Source organism: Penicillium odoratum, assembly GCF_028828045.1.
Source record: "Penicillium odoratum strain IBT 22623 chromosome Unknown utg000006l_segment0_segment0, whole genome shotgun sequence".
In the NCBI taxonomy this organism is placed as follows: domain Eukaryota; kingdom Fungi; phylum Ascomycota; class Eurotiomycetes; order Eurotiales; family Aspergillaceae; genus Penicillium; species Penicillium odoratum.
The window spans coordinates 4,141,294-4,158,578 of record NW_026643148.1 but is presented as its reverse complement, the minus strand read 5'-3'; the positions used below and the strand labels follow the sequence as shown (position 1 = coordinate 4,158,578).

Sequence of the window (17,285 nt, the reverse complement as noted above, 5' to 3'; positions counted from 1 at the left end):
CGCTCGCATGATGACGAAAAGGCTCAAGAGATGTTTTCACGGACCTAGACCAGATCAACTGGCTTTTCTTTTAGTTGGTCACATTGTTTTTTGTTCTTTATGGCACCCGTTATGATGTAGATCGCTTTCTTCTCAACGAATAGATGAATTCCATGTCTATGTCGACAATAATTTTGGTACCAGGATCATCGATCCCGTTCCGTGTTCCAATTGTGATCTGCACTGAAGGTTGTGCCACCTGACGATCACTTTAAATAACCCTATTTGATCCCGCCCTGTGTGACCCTCCATATATAATGTATGTAATATTCGAAATCGAGTACATAAGAGATCCCATGGCATCCAGATATCCTCAGATCGGCTTATCCTGGCTGAACCACATTTCATGAGTCATCAGTCCGCCACGATTCGGATTCGGACCGAAAGATGTATGACGTTCATGAGAGATCCATGGTTCGTCCTAAAGAACGTAGTATTATCTGGATAACAAGAATTTTTACAATTATTTAAGTCCGTACTACATTAGGAAAGTGTCGCGTGTCCGGGTGCACCGGAAGACTGTAAAAGCCCCAATGGATGAAATGGATCAAATGGATGTGTCTAATGTACACTAAACTGGTTTTCGGTACTTTTGCCTTGGTCAGTGGGTCCGAGCCCAGGGTGATCTTGGCTGCCAAGACTTTTCCCTTTTCTCAGGGACTCAGGGACCAAGGGATGAGGATTTATTCCCCTGCTACAGTACTCCGTACGCACATAGGTACAGAAATTTTCGTATCGTGACATTGAAACCATGATAAGACTTATATTCGGTTCATCTCGTTTTCGTATTATCGCCTCGCTTGGAGCATTAATCCGAGCTTATTCCCTAGTTACATTGGGCGGGGCCAAGTTGGGCAAGCCGGCACGCGATAACTCAACCCCTGTATACGCATACAAGCTAGTTCTTCTGTGAATGACTAGTATAGTTGATGGCTTCATATTCTGTCATTGAATGCCAGATCATCGTATTCGTATCATGTTTTCGTTCCCTCTACTTGAAACCCTGTTCCCCCTTTGATGTGATATTTGTAAGCGAGACCGATGATCCCGCGGATTCTTTCGAATACTCCGTACGGAGCATGTAACTTAGGTACTTCCCCAGGTCTTATCTAATCCCCCTTTCCCCTATTCCTCGTTCTCTCTTGCAGATTGAGTTTAACCTGGCCAACAGTGGAGATAATCATCCGCTCCAAGCCGCCCCGCTCCAGGCCACCAGTTACATTTCCCTTAACGCCATTCTCGGATTGGTCGGATGGATCGTTGGTTCTTGCGGAGTCCCTCGTTTAGCTTGCGTCCGCCCTTTTTTTTTTAATTCCCATCTTCCCTTGAACACCGTACGGAGTCCTGTTGGATCCTTCATACCTGATTTGCCGCCCTACAGACCATCATCTGTATAAACAATCTGATCGACACACGTTCACTGCATTATACCCCCGTGTCCCTTGAAATAAAGCTGTACTGTATATCGGCCCACCAGCTTCCAACTCCCAGTTTTCTGGAATCAAATATCCTCGACGCTCCAGCCCAAGCATGAACAGCGAACTCGCGCACAGACTCGTCAACCTTATAAAATAAAACGCCCCCAAACCGGCCGGAGATGCGGTGGCGAGCGCTGCTCCTGGCCGCCGTCCCTACACTCTGGTCTATAGCGGCCACAGCCCTACCCAGCACATATACAGACACCAATAAAGACCTAAATATCCGTCAAACCTCACCCTCGCTCGAAACAAGATCCCAAAAATGGACCGACCCAACCCTCACCGACCCCCTATGGCTAAAATACGGCCTAAACGCCTCTGCCGAATATAAATACTTCCACGAACCAGGGCGCGACGACATCCTCGGCCACTACGACACGCGCTTCTTCACAAGCCCCGTAGACGACACTGCCCGCGCCGAAACACTCACCCACATGATTCGCGCATACCTAAATTTCTTCAATGAAAACGAGCTCGAAACCTGGATCGCCCACGGCACCCTCCTAGGCTGGTGGTGGAATGGCCAAATCCTCCCTTGGGACTGGGACATGGACACTCAAGTCCCGGATACAACACTTGCATACCTAGCGGATCATTACAATAACACCATCGTTGAATATACGGCCCCCGACTCACGAAAGAAGAGGCAGTATCTTCTTGACGTGAATCCGTGGGCGAGGCAGAGAGATCATGGACAGGGTCATAATATTATCGATGCGAGATGGATTGATATCGATACGGGCTTATATATCGATATCACGGGTCTGAGTCGGTTGGAACCCGAAAAAGAGCCGGAGATTTGGGGATGTAAGAACTTCCACAAGTATCAACTTGGAGATATTTATCCGTTGAGGAGGACTTCTTTTGAGGGTGTGCAGGCTAAGGTGCCTTTTGGGTATGATAAGGTTCTGTTGAAGGAGTATACGGAGAAGGCGTTGATTAACACTAAATTTCATAAGTGAGTTGGGCTTTTTTTTTTGTTGAGAGGTGTTTACTAACTTGATTCGCAGTCACACTTGGTTCCCTGAGTTGGCGGAATGGATCTCCGATGAAGTTTTGGCCAAAATGAGTGTCAAAATTTCTATCGATACGGACGAGAGGCAGTATGAGTAATTGATTCTTTTGCCTTGTCTTCCTTCTCTTCTCGATCTTCGCATATCAGTCAAGCAAAGTTTGAATATTTGGCATACGATTCACTTGTACATTTGGCATTTTGATTGGCCTGGCGGGTATATCTGGGCCTGACCTTTGTTGCATATAATTTCTCGGCGGGGCGTTTGGCAGGATTTGGTACAAAACTTGCACGGCTTTATTTTCTAATACCATAGTTTGGCAGAAATATTATTTTTCACTATCACACTTGACTCATGTACTCTGTTAGATTCATTTTTTATCTCATTTGGGGCAGCTTGGTGACCTATCCATCATCTAGTACAGTGTGCCCCGGTATTTGCGCATCCTTTTATCTGCCACCTGGATGTAATATAGAAACCCTCGGGGGTGATTTCTGCCCTGCAGTTTGACTACTGGGTTGAGGTCTGCAATATCCATGCTCAACTGCGGTTGGGGTATCACCTCTTTGCAGTTGACCCTCACAGCTTCACTCTCCCAAATCTCTCCCTTCCTCTGTCTAACTTCCCTCACTGCTCTTTTGATTTTTTGACTTTGCATCCAATAATATTCGATATTACCTTCCTTCACGATCACTCACTTCCTTATGCAAAGGACAAATCCCATATATCCTGATTGCTTCAAGAAGCGTTCGAAGTTGGCGACCTTGCAACATTCCAACCCCTGAGGCCATAAACAACCGTCACACGATATACACCACATGAGTATGGAAAAATTTATTATCTTTCCTTCTTTGTTGCCCATCAACCATCTTTCTCTTGCTGCACTTGTTGAGACTACCGACAAAACCACCATTTGACAATGAGAAATGGTTCGTGAAGGTGTTCATATTTCTGCCAGAGAAGTCATGCCGTCAACACAGAGATTCAAGTGATGCATATCAACATCTTCCAGCGGCATGTTACGCTCACATCTTTTCAACGGAAAACTTTTATTTTCAATTTGGAAACTGATGTTTGGTTCGTTTCATGGTGTGATACCATTTGGGAAGGGCACAAATTGTGTATAATAGTGCCTTTTGCTTATGGTAGTAGTTTATCAGCACTGAACAAATGTAAGAGTCTCAGATAAAGAGCCTCTTAGGCCTATAGGAATATGATCTCAGGGATATCTATAAGACATAAAGCCTCCAATATGATGTCAGCTTATTTCTCGTACTGAAACATCTGAAATTATGTACGGTAATGCAATGTAATATCGTCTTGATAGATACAAGCCGCATGAATCTCCAGAAACAAATTAGTGCTTACCGGAGAAAGGATCTCCAAGCTTAGCCTCGGCCAGAGTCATGCCCCACCACAGCATGGACTCCCGCGCAAAGAATGAGATAAGTGCTGATCACTCCTTATCACCGCACTTGTTTTGGACTCTGCAAGCCAATCGAACCCCAGGCACCTCACATGTCACCAGTTTCAACGGCTGAAGGTGCCCGTCAAAGCCTCAAGATGTCTGAAGCCGGAGCATTGCCCACTCAACCGTCGCCATTCATCTCGATTGAAGGTGTCCCCAATGTTCGCGACATTGGAGGCCATGCATGTCATCCTCCCGCGACAGTGTTGTCCCTACGACAGAATGCCGAAACCAAAATTGAAGAATGGTGCATTCGGCCAGGTCTCCTCTTCCGTGCCGCACAACCGTCTCAAATCACCCCGCCAGGAGTGGAGACGCTGACACAAGAACTTCACATCCAAGCAATCTTCGACTTGCGCTCCAAGCAGGAGATCGACCTCCTTGTTGCCCGATCTCCCAACTCCCTTCTTGACATCCCAGGGACAACTCGCTACGCGACCCCGGTCTTTCGATTCAAGGACTTCTCTCCCGGTGCACTGGCAAAGCGATATGGGGTGCCTGGAACGGAAGTTCCACCAAGAGAAGTCATCATAGGAGGCTTTGTTCAAGCTTACGAAGAAATTGCACGCAGCGCAGCGGAAACAGACAGCTTTCGCACGATCATGCTGCACATTTTGCAGAATCCCGATGCTCCGATCCTGTTTCACTGCACAGCGGGCAAGGATCGGACTGGTGTATTTGCTGCATTGCTTCTCAAGCTTTGTGGAGTGGCAGATGATATTATTGTGGCTGATTATGCGCTTACAACAGAGGGACTAGGAGCATGGGGGCAGTATTTGATTCAGCGGATCTTGGACAAAGGAGAGGTTTCGACTCGGGAACAGGCTAAAATTCTCATGGGTAGTCCTCCTGACTGTATGAGCAGGTTTTTGAACGAGGTCGTAGCGGTTAAATTTGGAGGAGCGCGGAAATACTTTGTCGGGCTCTGTGGGTTGAAGGAGAGTGAACTTGATCAGATCATTGCCATGCTCACCGTTCCGAAAACATCTGATGAATAAAGAGGAAGGCTTAGATGCCTACTCACGTGGACTATACTATATTATAAAGGTGTCTAGATGTCTTAAGTTCAAATCTATATTGCATGCTTCTATATATCTTATCAAATCATCTATGTGTGCCGGGAGATAAAATGGCTGATACCTCCTCATAGACAGAGAAAACGATCCCACCACTCAAAAGAAGACGACCCAGTCGCATCGAGCTGCCCTTCCAGAATCCTCGGACTCCATAATCACGCATCACACTCCGGGAGGCCTCCATAATTCCAGCCCCCTTCACACCTTGTGCTCGGGTCTTGATCGTGTCAAACGGTTGTGTGGCATACACTGTGATAACACCTGCCACGGCGCCGATACCAAATGTCGTCAAAACGTTTTTTTTGATGCCTTTCGCCTTTACTGTCTCTTTCAGCATGTTATAGCTTCCCATGCGCACAGCAGAGGTGGCCGATTGCTTCATCATTGTGGATACAAGACCTCGATAAAGCTCAGTGATACCATGCCTTCGAACCAATGTCTTTGCCGCATGGATACTTGATTTGAATTGACGTGCTCCCTTGGCGTCGTCGATTCTGTTCAGTCAGTCAACGCAAGACCATCTCAATAATTCACGAGAAGAACACGTACAGTGCAGTTTTGATTCTCTCCGTGGGTGTTACTGCAAGTACACTCTCTACTGCGCCGGCAGTCATTCCGGCCAATATACCTCGACCAGGCGAGAGAACACCACGCTCATCAGCTAGGGAATTGCGGATTGTATCGTACGACACAAACCGTACAGCAGCTTTTGCCGTGGTTCCCTAGATACCAAATCAATATCAAGTCGGACTTGAGGTAGAGTGTAGTACTGACAATAACAAGAGTTGAACATCCGGTGTATAAAGCACCAATACCTTCTTGCTTTGCAACCTCAAAGATGAGACGCAGCGGATTAGTGGATTTCCGAACGGCAGATACAGCACCGCTGTCCAATAATTGAACACGAGTCTTGGAATATTCGAATGGATACTGCAAGAATTAGTCACAATCAGTGACGCATGGGGAAGGCGCGGACCGTGATAGCTGCTTCAACTCCACCCGCAACCCCGCCGGATACAAGGGAGACCCATTGGGGTGTGTGGGCCTGGACTAACTTAGCAGGGGCATCGAGGCAGAATTTTATGAAGGAATTACCCGTTGTGGCTTCTTGGCTTCGGGTGCCGAATTCACTACAAGAGCCGCCATATTGTGAATTAGTGTTGATTATTAGGGGGTTGTGCTTTGGTCAAAATGTCTAGATATAAACGATTTGATTTGTGGGGAAATGCGGGGAACGGAACGAGACTTTCCACGGATCATTGATCCTGGACCACTCCTCCGCGGAAAATAATGATCCGTCATCTGTAGTCGGCCCAGTCTCATCCCGAGAACCGTGAACCCGTGGAAGTTTCTAACTTGTCGCATTTGAGACCGCCATGGAAAGAGTCTCTCCAGCCAAGCCACGAAGAGCCGCTAAGGCCTGTGCGTTTTGTAGACGGAGGAAAGTAAGTCGATTAGGAGTCGTGACGTGGTTCATGTCCCGTGGGCTAATGTGCACAGTTCCGTTGCGATAATGAAAAACCGACTTGTTCAAACTGCAAGACATATGCACAGGATTGCGCCTACATAACCAGGCCTGAGAAACCCAGGTAAGTCATTAAATCCCACCAAAGCTACCCATAAATGACTGTTTAAAGGCCAACCAAAGCACGACTATCACGACTAGAGGCAGAAAATGAAGAACTCCGACGACAACTTGGACGCGCCGACACACATTCAGAGGATGGTGGCGATTCCGTAGAAGCTGGTCCGTCTCAGCCACGACTGCCACGGCCAGAGATATCGAGTACAACCCCAAGCGCCGATTGGTCTCACTCTGCTGTCTCGCGGATCTTTATCTCACCAAATGGCGACTCAAGCTATCATGGGCTTACGAGCACGTTGTTTGATGATGCCCCAACTGATCGACATAGTCGCCCTCGGTCAGATCCCCAGATGCCGGTAGAGCACATTCGAAAGCAGTTGATGGGGGAAGCTGCCTACCAACGTGAGATCCATCCTTGCTAATCACCATATTGAAACAACTTAACTTTTCTGCAGGACAATTGGAAGCATTGAACATGCGGCAAGGGAAGCTAGATTTTGATGGAGTCGATCCCGAATTAGGGATGCATCTCCTTTCTCTACATTGGAACCGACAGCACCATTCTTTCCTGATCACATACCGCCCAGCCTTTATGCGGGACATGGCCACCGGTGGTCCCTACTTCTCAAAACTCCTGTTAAACGCGATTTACTTTGGCGCATCAAAATTCAGCAATCGTCCCGAGGTTCGCCGAGATCCCGATGATGTTCGAACAGCGGGATGGACATTCCGCCTGCGAGTGAAGGAGCTGCTTGGCAGTGCTTTGGACCGAAGCGAAATTACCACAATTCAAGCGTTGTTGGTAATGACAAGCTCGTTGTTCGCATTGGGTGATGAGCGCAGTGCTGCGTGGCTCTATGCTGGTACGGCCTTTCGAATGATCATTGATTTGGGCATGCACGTTGATGCTACAATGCTGAGCAACATGCGTCGCCTCTCCGATGAAGATATAGAAATACGTCGTCGGGTGTTCTGGGGTGCCTTTGTCGTTGATAAGATTCAATCGCTGTACCAGGGTCGTCCTGCAAGTTTGCAGGACTTCGACACGAAAGTCTCCATGACATTTTTGGACCATTACGAGGAACTTGAGCACTGGCAGCCTTTTGCCTATACAGATGTGCAGTCATATCCAGGCTCACCTGCATATAGTGTCTCAACCTTTACGGAGCTTTGTAAGTTGTCATTGATCCTGAACGGTATATTAAACAAAGTCTACTCCGAGCGAAGTTCAAATCGATCATCCCAGGAACTAGTCACTACCTTGAATGACATGAATGAACAGCTCAAAGGATGGCATGATGCACTGCCAGAGCATCTAAAATTTGGGAGTTCCACAACACAAATTACCCCTCCCCCCCATGTTCTTTCTCTCTTGGCACTCTATAATGTGCTTCTTATTCTTCTCCATCGACCATTCGTGGCGGAAGGGCATCTCCATACAACTGATCCATCAGTGGCTATCAGCTCTTTCACTACCTGTACAACAGCAGCGGCTCGAATAATCTACATTCTTCAAGCCTACGACTGCGCATTCTCTATTCGGCGTGCCCCATACTTGATTTCATACGCAACCTATGTCGCTGCAACAATCTACGTTCGAGTTGCCGCCCAGAAAAAAGACGGTAGTAGGGCGCATTCAAATCTTCGCATATGCCTTGACATTTTTCAAAAGAACCAAGCAACAAACTGGGCCGTTCGTCGGGCAAAGAATGTGATTTTGCATTTAATGGACCGTATGGGGGTCGATCTCAGCAGTCATCACCCAGAACGAAATCAGACTCAATCCCATTACAACATTGACGGTGAAATGGGTGATTTGGAACACATAGTTGCCGTCAATGCAGGGGGTCTTATACCTGCTACTTCACCTAGTCAGATGACGCCTCCAGAGGCGGAGGCATCCGAGTTGGATATGGACATGATTATCCAGAGCTTCATCCGACAGCAAACAAGGCCAAATGAAGGTCAGATGCTGGACCAGTCCAGCTATAATTCTTTGCCTGGTCCTACAGTTCCACTTGCGACACCAGGTGTCTTCACGCCTTCTCTTGTCTCGGCATACAATGATGCATATTTTGAATCCCATTGCGATGACGATATGCTCTTTGGTTTCAATGGGTCTGTGCAAGATAGTATATTGTATCAATAGGAAATTTCCATCGAGATAAATGCGCACTGAGACAGGGGGAACTGAGCAGAATCTTAACTACATGTAGGATGGATCAGGGGACTGAAATAAAGTCAAATACCTAGTGAAGAGAAGAACCCTCGATGGCAGTACGCTCTGACGATGTACGAATCGGATATGCTAAATATTCAGTCAATGACCTGTTCTCAGATGGCCGAGGCGGCAGAATACAGCGAACATCGAACATACGATCAACAATATCCGTAGGAACCTTCGAGTGTTTAGATACATTCATGTTCCCTCAACTCACATCAGTCGGATAAAAAGCATAACACCACCAATGCTAGAAGCGCTCTGAGACTATCTATTATAGGAAACCTGGCCTATTTTTTTCAATGGAATAAATCCCGGATGCTAGCATCGACCTCTCACAATGGGAAGGCCCTCGTATCCGAGGGTGATCTAGAAGGCTGCCCTACAGAGGGCTAAAGATCGGAACGCCGAATTAGGAGAGAATTTATTCTCCGGCTTTGATTTGTATTTTGTGTTGATGAACCTGGATGCGATAAACGAATTAGGATTCCGACAAACAGGCTAGTCATCACAAGGTGCAGCGCCTCGACAGATATCATAGTTCCAACGCGACGAAGGTTCATAAATTCTGGCTGCGTATGCTTGAGATAGTATTTTGCTTACTCGCGTAATTTGCAGCTCAATGGGCTGTCCCTGTGATCAAAATTCTCATCGATGAGCTCCTTCATAGTTGCGGAAGATAGCCGGAGCAAAGAATCTGTCCTGGTTATAGGCAATGTATCATTTCATAAAGCTCAACCTTCGGGTTATGAAGATACATTAGACCTTGCCGAGTAAGAAAGGGGTTGTTGGCATTTATTTTAATTGTTTGGTTTTCTGGTCAACTCATTCATCCATTCGATTCTTGCAACATAACTCATAAATATTAAACATGTTCAACCTGCTCTATCACACCCTTCTCATCAACATCCTCCTGTGTACTAGAGTTCATTCTCATCCTCGGAATCAGTCCTCGCCCCTCGAAAAGAGCATCCACGTCCTCAAGCTTCATTCCCTTCGTCTCTGGAATCATGAACCAAACAAACGGTACAGACAAGGTAATGCACGCAGCAAAGACAAAGTAAGTCCCATAGCCGATGTTTGAGATCATGTACGGCGTGCTTCTCGCAATGACGAAATTGAACAACCAATGTGTCGCAACACAGATGCTCATACACAAACCGCGCACACGCAAAGGGTAAATCTCAGAACAGATTACCCACGGAATACCGGCCCAGCTGAAACAGAATGATACAGCAAAGACAAAGATAAAGACTGCCGCAGCATAAGAAGTTCCACTAAGAGAGGTGTCGGAGTTGGTACTTGGACTTTGGACTTTGACAAATGCACCAATGAGCCACATTGAGATGGCCTATCAAGTCAGCTTGTGATTTCAGAAAGAACAGGGATGAAACTCACGGCCATAATACTTCCACAGATCAGCATTGACTTTCTTCCAAAGCGATCGACAACGAAGTACATCGCAATAAAGACTGCTACCAATCGTACAATCCCGTAGATTCCCGTCGATACCAGAGTTGCTTCTGTTCCCTGCAAGCCGATCGATTTAAAGATCCGAGGGGAGTAGTAGTTGATGCTGTTCGATCCGCACATCTGGAAGAAGATCATAATCACTACTCCAAGGAAAACGCGGTTCCGGAGTCCAGGCTCCATCACCTCCTTCCAAGCGGCACGGGTATTTCCAAGACTATTGGAAAATTCGATCTCGAGCTGATGGAGGATATCGCTAACCTCTTCTTGAACCAGTTCGTGGTCAGCAGGAAGACGACGCAATTTCGAAAGAGTTTCGATAGCCCGAGATCTCCCATATTTTTTCGCTATCCATCGAGGTGATTCCGGCATGAAGATTAATCCAATCAAAAGTAGCCCGCCAGGAATAAGCTGCAATGCAAAGGGCGTCATCCACTGAGCAGAAGTTGGTGCCATATTGCGACTGACACCGAAATTTATCCAGAATCCCAGACAAGTACCGAGTTGAACACCGATCTCGTAGACTCCAACAAGTCTACCTCGAATCTTGGGCGGTGCGCACTCGGCTGTATATAAAGGCACGAGCATACTGGCAAAGCCAACACCCTGTACATGTGAGCAATGGTGGGAAAACGACTTTTGAATGTTTTGATGAAATGCTTACAACGCCGCCAATAACTCTCCCCATAAACATAATATCCTTGTTGCCGGCGGATACTGTTTGCATGATGGATCCAACAATAAAAGCAACGGCACCAATAGCCAAGGCTACGCGACGGCCCAGCTTATCTCCAGTGGGTGCTGCTGCCAAAGAACCGAAGAAACATCCCGCTTGTAGAAGCGACACAATGTTTGCCGCGAAGGCATTTTGAGTTGCCTCAGATGAGCCATCTAGTCCAAAATCCCTTTAAACGATTAGTAAATCGGTGATAACCTGACTGTCCGTGAAGGTCTTAAGCCTACCTTTGGAATGGAGCTAGTTCAATTGATGTCCCAATGAATGCTAGATCATATCCAAAGAGGAAGGCACCCATTGAAGTAACTATTGCAAGAATGTAGACACGTGCATTATGCTGAGGAGCATCAGTCGCGGCCATCTGAACAAAGTTTGTCATGTTGCAACGTGAGCGAGGTTCAGCGTGAATTTCCGACATCTCTCAATTGCTTCTTCTGCCGCATGCTGCTATGGTGTCGTTTTATGTTAAGGACCCCAGGATGCACCCCGCATTGAATCTGGGGCCCCATATTGCTTAGTGAAGACAAAAAATGTATCTTGGGGGGCGAGATTAGAGTTTCTTGCCCTGGGTTGTTCTCATCCACGGAATTTGACTTGCCGCGGAACGGAAAGTTTGACCCGTTCAATGTATGGAGCACAATCAATAGTAGGCATGGATAAGAAGAAAACGTCTAATATGGGTCTTTATGGAACATAGTGGTATAAATTCTTCAGGATTGCAATTCTCGGCTGAAAGTGTACAACTGCAACGAAAATAAGCAAATTGTGAATCAGCCACCTGAGAGAGACCATGTCAACAACAGCAACCCTTACACATGCGGGAACCAACGCGGCACAAAATCACTTTCCACTAAGAACAAATGTCTCGAGCCATTCTCGGCACTCACTGCCTGCGGTATGGATGCGCTCAGGGACATCGAAGGGCCTTTTCATCCACCGGAGAGATCTACCCGAGTCGATAGATCAGTGGGGACAAATTCTGCTATCAGCGATGGGATCGTCCAATGGAAATGGCAAGCAGATTGATGGAGTAGGCGGAGCTACCTCGACAACTTCCAAAGTTGCGGTGGTTGCGAAGTCTGATCGGGCCAATATCGATGTCGAGTATACCTTCGTCCAAGTTGCTCCTGATCAGGCAATTGTTGACATGACCGGCAACTGTGGCAATATCGCATCCGGTGTGGCACCTTTTTCATTAGACGAGGGACTTGTAAAAGCGAAACCTGGTCAATCTGAGGTGAGCAAGTCATTGCCATTTTGTATTCCATGGACTGACCCACTCTCATTGTAGATTGATGTTCGTATTTTCAACACAAATACTGGACAAACAATTGTTGAAACCATTCAGGTCTCTCCGGAGGGACTCTTGAGAGAGGATGGAAATTGTCATATCCCCGGCGTTGAGGGTACCTCAAGTCCCATCAAGGTAGCATTTCTCAACCCTGGTGGTAGCATGACAGGAAAGATGTTCCCAAGTGGAGCGACCCAGGAAACATTGACAGTCCAGTCGCGCACTGTGGGGAATTTCCAAGTGCGAGTGAGTCTCGTCGACGCGGCGAACCCATTTGTGCTCGTTGATTCTCGCTCTTTCAAAATCCAAGGGAACCCCCAGTGGCCAGATGCGAATGATATAGAGTTCGTATCAGTCGTGGAGGATATTCGAAGAGCAGGTGCTGTGCGGTTCGGATTGGCTACAGATGTGGAGAGAGCAAGCGCCGTTCGAGGCACGCCAAAAATCGCGATTTTGTCTCCACATACAGGAGAAGGCTCGGATTTGGAGGTGCTCTCATTCACGATGGGTAAGGTGCATCCCAGTTTGCAACTTACTGGCGCGGTTTGCATAGGTGCGGCGATGGCTATCCACGGGACCATCGCGTGGGACCTGGCGAAGGAGGGACTGGTGGGTAAGGTTCCTAAACATGGAATGGAAATTGATGGTCACAATATTGCGAATGCTATACCTGTTGGAATTAGTCATCCCGCTGGTGTGATACAGGCAGAGACGGTGTTGGGCTTTGATGGAGGAGATGTTTATGTGAAGCACGTTGCAGTCGTGCGAACCGCGCGTCGGCTATTTGAGGGTAATGTGTTTTATAGAGCGTGAAAGGTCCATGCATCACTAGAATTATTGGAAATTTAATCTAGAGTCTACCCATTTCTTATGGCAGCTGTGGAATTATTCAATCAGGATTGAATCGGGATGGACTGTGCTCATGAGAAAGAAGAAATTTATATCTTGCAACCATCTAGTGGAAAATCTTCAACGTAGAATAAAAACATAAAGCGTCAAAAAGCGTAATGACCAAAATAGAGACCACATTCTCGTTACTCATCAACAGACATCCGAGCCAAGATCTTCCGTATCGCAAGATTCTCGCCGAGTCCCTCCTTCTCCAATTTCCCAATCATATTCAAAGCCTCGATCTTGAGACTCGCAACAAATTCCCTTGTATATTCAAAGGTGTTGGTACTTTCCATGTATGCAACCGCATATCGCTTGATATCCTCATCCTGAGGCTTCTGTTTCAAAACATTGATTAACTGCCGATTTGTAGGATTCGAGCGAATGCTGTGAATAATAGGGAAAGAGAATTTTCCCTCGGTGAGATCTTCACATAGACCTTTCTTCTGCAAATAGCTAGGTGACTTCAGATTCAGGTAGTCATCAGAAATCTGGAAAATAATTCCAAATAGTTTGACTAGCGGGACAAGATCCACCTCAACAGCGCTGTCAATTTGTAGAAGCTCAATGGCGAGACAAAACAGAGCACCTGTCTTGTTGCTGACCATATCCAGATACTCCTCTTCCGTGGGACAGATGAGTGAATCGCGCCAGAAGACATCCATGCCTTGCCCACGGTGTAGGTGGATCAGGGCATCAACATAAATCTCAATCGCCCGTGGGCTATTCAACTTCTGGATCTCACGCAGTGCAAGGAAGTAGACATAATTTCCAGAGTTGAAAGTTTGCGCCGCGCCGAAGATGCTGTGCGCCACTGGTTGCCCGCGTCGCAGCTGGGAATTATCTTCAATATCGTCGACAAGAAGGGACGCAGTGTGAAGCATGGAAATAACCTTTTCCACAATCTGTAATTGCTTCAGAGGAACTTGTAGCCAGGTATTGAAGGCCTGAATGAATGCAGCTCTCATGTTTTTGCCCGGGAGGGCTTCGAGGTAATCGAATGGTCCCAGCAGGATTTTTTCCTGTTCATCAGTCCATTTTGGTCGGTGGCTGAAGCTGGTGGAACGAGTTTCACAAAATGCTCTAGTCTCCATGCTATCACTATTATGTTCTCCATTTGGACGACCTTGAATGGTAACGGCGTCCGGCAGCATGTCAGGAACAGTTGCCTGGGTTTCAGTCCCATTGATCTTAGGGGTATGCGTTCCCAGGCCATTTGTACCGTTTCTTTGAGCCTCGTGAGCTTCAGAAAGATGGCCATTCATCCCATTAGTTAAAGGGGCTTTAGCCTCATTCACATCTTCGTCTCGTAAATCCGTCGCGCTCTTCAACGCCGCCAGTGTATATGCCTGCGTGAGAACTTCTGATTCATATGTGACCTTCTCCACCCACAGACGCTCCGAGCCCACCAAAGTTTCCGAACAAAGAATTGAATAGCCATCGCAAATTGCCTTCTGGAGATGAGGTACGTCGGGAAACTTAAATTCCACCGCGTGTGTGAGAATGAGTACCGCATATGCGGTTTCCTCCTTGGAGCCTCTGGTGCCCCATGAACCCGTCTGATTCTGTTGGTGTAGGACAGAAATAGTCATGTCACGTAGCAGTAGGCAAAGATCTTCCCCAAGAGTGTTTTTCAGGGGCAGTAATTCAAAGGTTTGCCAAAGCTCATATAGACGGGTGATGGCCTGGGTCATAAGCATCCACGAGTATAAAGGGGAGAGATTCTAACATGTGGTTAATGTGGGTTTATTCTCGATGATTTAAGTTCCTGCGTACGTACCCATTTGTCGCGAACGTTTAATTCAGATTCCCGAAAGTGTGTGTGCAGAAAACGGGTTGCTTTCTCAATTTGAGGTTCATACTGGGATGGGTTATGAGTGTGTAGTAGCGCCAGTAGAACATTGCAGTTGGCTGAAAAGCTTGCATCGCGCTCATGGGGATACGTTTTGAAGTGATAATCTGCTTCAAAAGCTTTCAGCATTGCATCTGGAGATACCTGCTGTTGAAGCAAATTAAGCACGAGAATTGTCTTGGCTGTATCATCTGCATCGGCGCAAACGAGGGGCACAAACCCCATGGTTCCTTCATTCGTGGTAATTGTATTATGCAAAAACAAGCTAGCTTTCTGAACGGACAGCAAGGACTTCGGATTTAGGTCAAATCCAGCCTTGAGGAGTGTCGACAATGTCCAAGTCATTTCAAAGATAGTGGACGGAAAAGCGCTTGGTACACCCCCGGAGCCCTTTCCAGACGCGTTCTGGATAACATGGTAAAGGTATTGCTCACACTCTTCATCCCATTCAGAAGCATGCATGAGTACAGCGGCAGTTGACGAGGGGGATGCCATAAAAGCGCCATTGACCTTATGATGACGTACACGGTCAAAATCAATCAACCCGATGAATGCCTCCAATGAATGCAAAGCGGTTGTTTGAACAGGTGCATAGAGAAATGCCGGCTTGAAACGCGCCAGTTTCTGGTCTCGGATTTCAAAGAGTCTATCATGTCCAGGGAAGAAAAAGGCGATTCCTTCTGCTTCCAGGTAGCCTAGAAGAGCGGGGACAAGAATCTCAAATCCCACGTGTAGTGTAGAGTCGACGTCCCATGCTTGAAGAAGCGCCTGCAAGGCATTTGTGGCTTGTTCGATACGATCCTCTAGGCTGTCCTGGGAGATGATACTGCTCTGAAAGGGTGTGTTGAAATGTCGCTTCAGCGATAAAAGAGATGCAGCAGTATTTAATATCCCGTCAATTTGTGAGGCATACGTGATCCAGCTTCCATCCTCAAGTTGATTATGAAGAATATACTCAAAACAATCGGGGAACAACCAGGTCATATGTTCCCCCACGGATTTCTGAACCATCGAGACCCATGCTGTATCATAGATAGCAGGGCTCATAAAGCCCAGCCCATGAGGGCCTTCGATGTGCTCAGTCAATTTATTGACAAGCTCCGCCGCTGAGTAGTGCAGCTCAACAGGGTCCATGATGGTGAACCTACCCAGGTAGATGCCTAGGTCTATTCTTCTCAATATATTGCTTAGAGCATCGCCACTAGGATCTTTAAGTACGACTCTCGAGTTTCACGAGTCTGACAGTTACCGTAACCAAATTCCCCCCGCACCAGAAACCTTGAAAGATCTCATCATCGAGTTTCAAGGCTGACACCCACCTCCGCCAGGCTACTGTCAGGTTTCATCATGGAACTATTTCTGATAGTCCGTGCAGCTCGTTGTGGGTCTGTTAATCAAGTAAACTTTCCACTAGCAAAGTCCGACATTTGGCCGCATGCATGAAAGATCCAGTGAACGACTGACGCCGTGTGCTTACCTGCTTACCCCTCATGAATGATTAGCAACGGGATTTGGAACGGGATTCCTAAGCCTAAGTTAACGGGATGCCGCGAGATTCGAGTAAGCTCATGGGTTGTAGTAACTTTGCCAATCTTGCCAAGTAAATGTGGAGGCTGTATTAGTTCGTCATATTCCTCAAGCCATGTCAGTACGGTACTAGAGAATTGAGTAATATTACATATTTCAGTATTTTACAGTACGTTACGCAACAGCACTGGTATCAAACATTCCCAATTTTTAAGACCACGAGCCAATCAATTATAACGATTACATGTAATGTTCACTAGTAACGAAGATGTTTATCTTAGAATTTTATTTGTTTTAAAAGAGAGGATATGCATCTTCTCAAAGAGATACAGATGTGTAGGGGACAAACAGCCCGAGCGATAGACCAATTGCCGAATATGTTAAACGCAACAACATGTGACATTGGTAATAATTGACACTTCATTCTTCAAGTAATTATTCAGTGCCATAATTAAACTCTCCACCCACTCCTAAGATTGGTGGTAAGGTTGGATAGTAACTTCATGCAGGATTGGCGCCGTTCCTCGAGAGGGCCATGGCCTACATGCTTGGGTAAGATCGGCCGTTGCGCCCCATGCAACTAGTCAAATGAAGCAAATATTCATAGTGGAAGGCCGAGAGCCCCAGAACAAAAGACC

General features: G+C 46.8%; 7 protein-coding genes across 7 annotated transcripts; 4 read left to right on the top strand and 3 right to left on the bottom strand.

Annotated features, from left to right (window-relative positions):
• Nucleotides 1-1,636: 1,636 nt before the first annotated feature.
• On the top strand, nt 1,637-2,630 carry N7520_009937 (putative mannosylphosphate transferase (Mnn4); the record flags this gene model as incomplete). Its single annotated transcript, XM_057143871.1, has 2 exons — nt 1,637-2,475; nt 2,528-2,630. 2 exons carry the CDS (start codon nt 1,637-1,639, stop codon nt 2,628-2,630), a joined length of 942 nt encoding a protein of 313 aa, XP_056993159.1.
• A 1,463-nt stretch (nt 2,631-4,093) lies between these two features.
• On the top strand, nt 4,094-4,996 carry N7520_009936 (tyrosine-protein phosphatase; the record flags this gene model as incomplete). Its single annotated transcript, XM_057143870.1, has 1 exon — nt 4,094-4,996. One exon carries the CDS (start codon nt 4,094-4,096, stop codon nt 4,994-4,996), a length of 903 nt encoding a protein of 300 aa, XP_056993158.1.
• A 106-nt stretch (nt 4,997-5,102) lies between these two features.
• Nucleotides 5,103-6,220, bottom strand: N7520_009935 (Mitochondrial carrier protein; the record flags this gene model as incomplete). Its single annotated transcript, XM_057143869.1, has 5 exons — nt 5,103-5,568; nt 5,624-5,796; nt 5,849-6,004; nt 6,051-6,119; nt 6,170-6,220. The coding sequence occupies 5 exons, from the start codon at nt 6,218-6,220 to the stop codon at nt 5,103-5,105; spliced, it is 915 nt and encodes a 304-aa protein (XP_056993157.1).
• Nucleotides 6,221-6,450: 230 nt separating this feature from the next.
• On the top strand, nt 6,451-8,808 carry N7520_009934 (uncharacterized protein; the record flags this gene model as incomplete). Its single annotated transcript, XM_057143868.1, has 4 exons — nt 6,451-6,519; nt 6,575-6,663; nt 6,712-7,061; nt 7,115-8,808. 4 exons carry the CDS (start codon nt 6,451-6,453, stop codon nt 8,806-8,808), a joined length of 2,202 nt encoding a protein of 733 aa, XP_056993156.1.
• Nucleotides 8,809-9,745: 937 nt separating this feature from the next.
• N7520_009933 (uncharacterized protein) lies at nt 9,746-11,465 on the bottom strand (the record flags this gene model as incomplete). Its single annotated transcript, XM_057143867.1, has 4 exons — nt 9,746-10,231; nt 10,279-10,956; nt 11,015-11,255; nt 11,314-11,465. The coding sequence occupies 4 exons, from the start codon at nt 11,463-11,465 to the stop codon at nt 9,746-9,748; spliced, it is 1,557 nt and encodes a 518-aa protein (XP_056993155.1).
• Nucleotides 11,466-12,077: 612 nt separating this feature from the next.
• N7520_009932 (uncharacterized protein) lies at nt 12,078-13,190 on the top strand (the record flags this gene model as incomplete). The annotated part of the gene is made up of 2 exons (XM_057143866.1): nt 12,078-12,323; nt 12,378-13,190. The coding sequence occupies 2 exons, from the start codon at nt 12,078-12,080 to the stop codon at nt 13,188-13,190; spliced, it is 1,059 nt and encodes a 352-aa protein (XP_056993154.1).
• Nucleotides 13,191-13,411: 221 nt separating this feature from the next.
• Nucleotides 13,412-16,254, bottom strand: N7520_009931 (Phyllocladan-16-alpha-ol synthase; the record flags this gene model as incomplete). Its single annotated transcript, XM_057143865.1, has 2 exons — nt 13,412-14,992; nt 15,049-16,254. 2 exons carry the CDS (start codon nt 16,252-16,254, stop codon nt 13,412-13,414), a joined length of 2,787 nt encoding a protein of 928 aa, XP_056993153.1.
• Nucleotides 16,255-17,285: the final 1,031 nt, after the last annotated feature.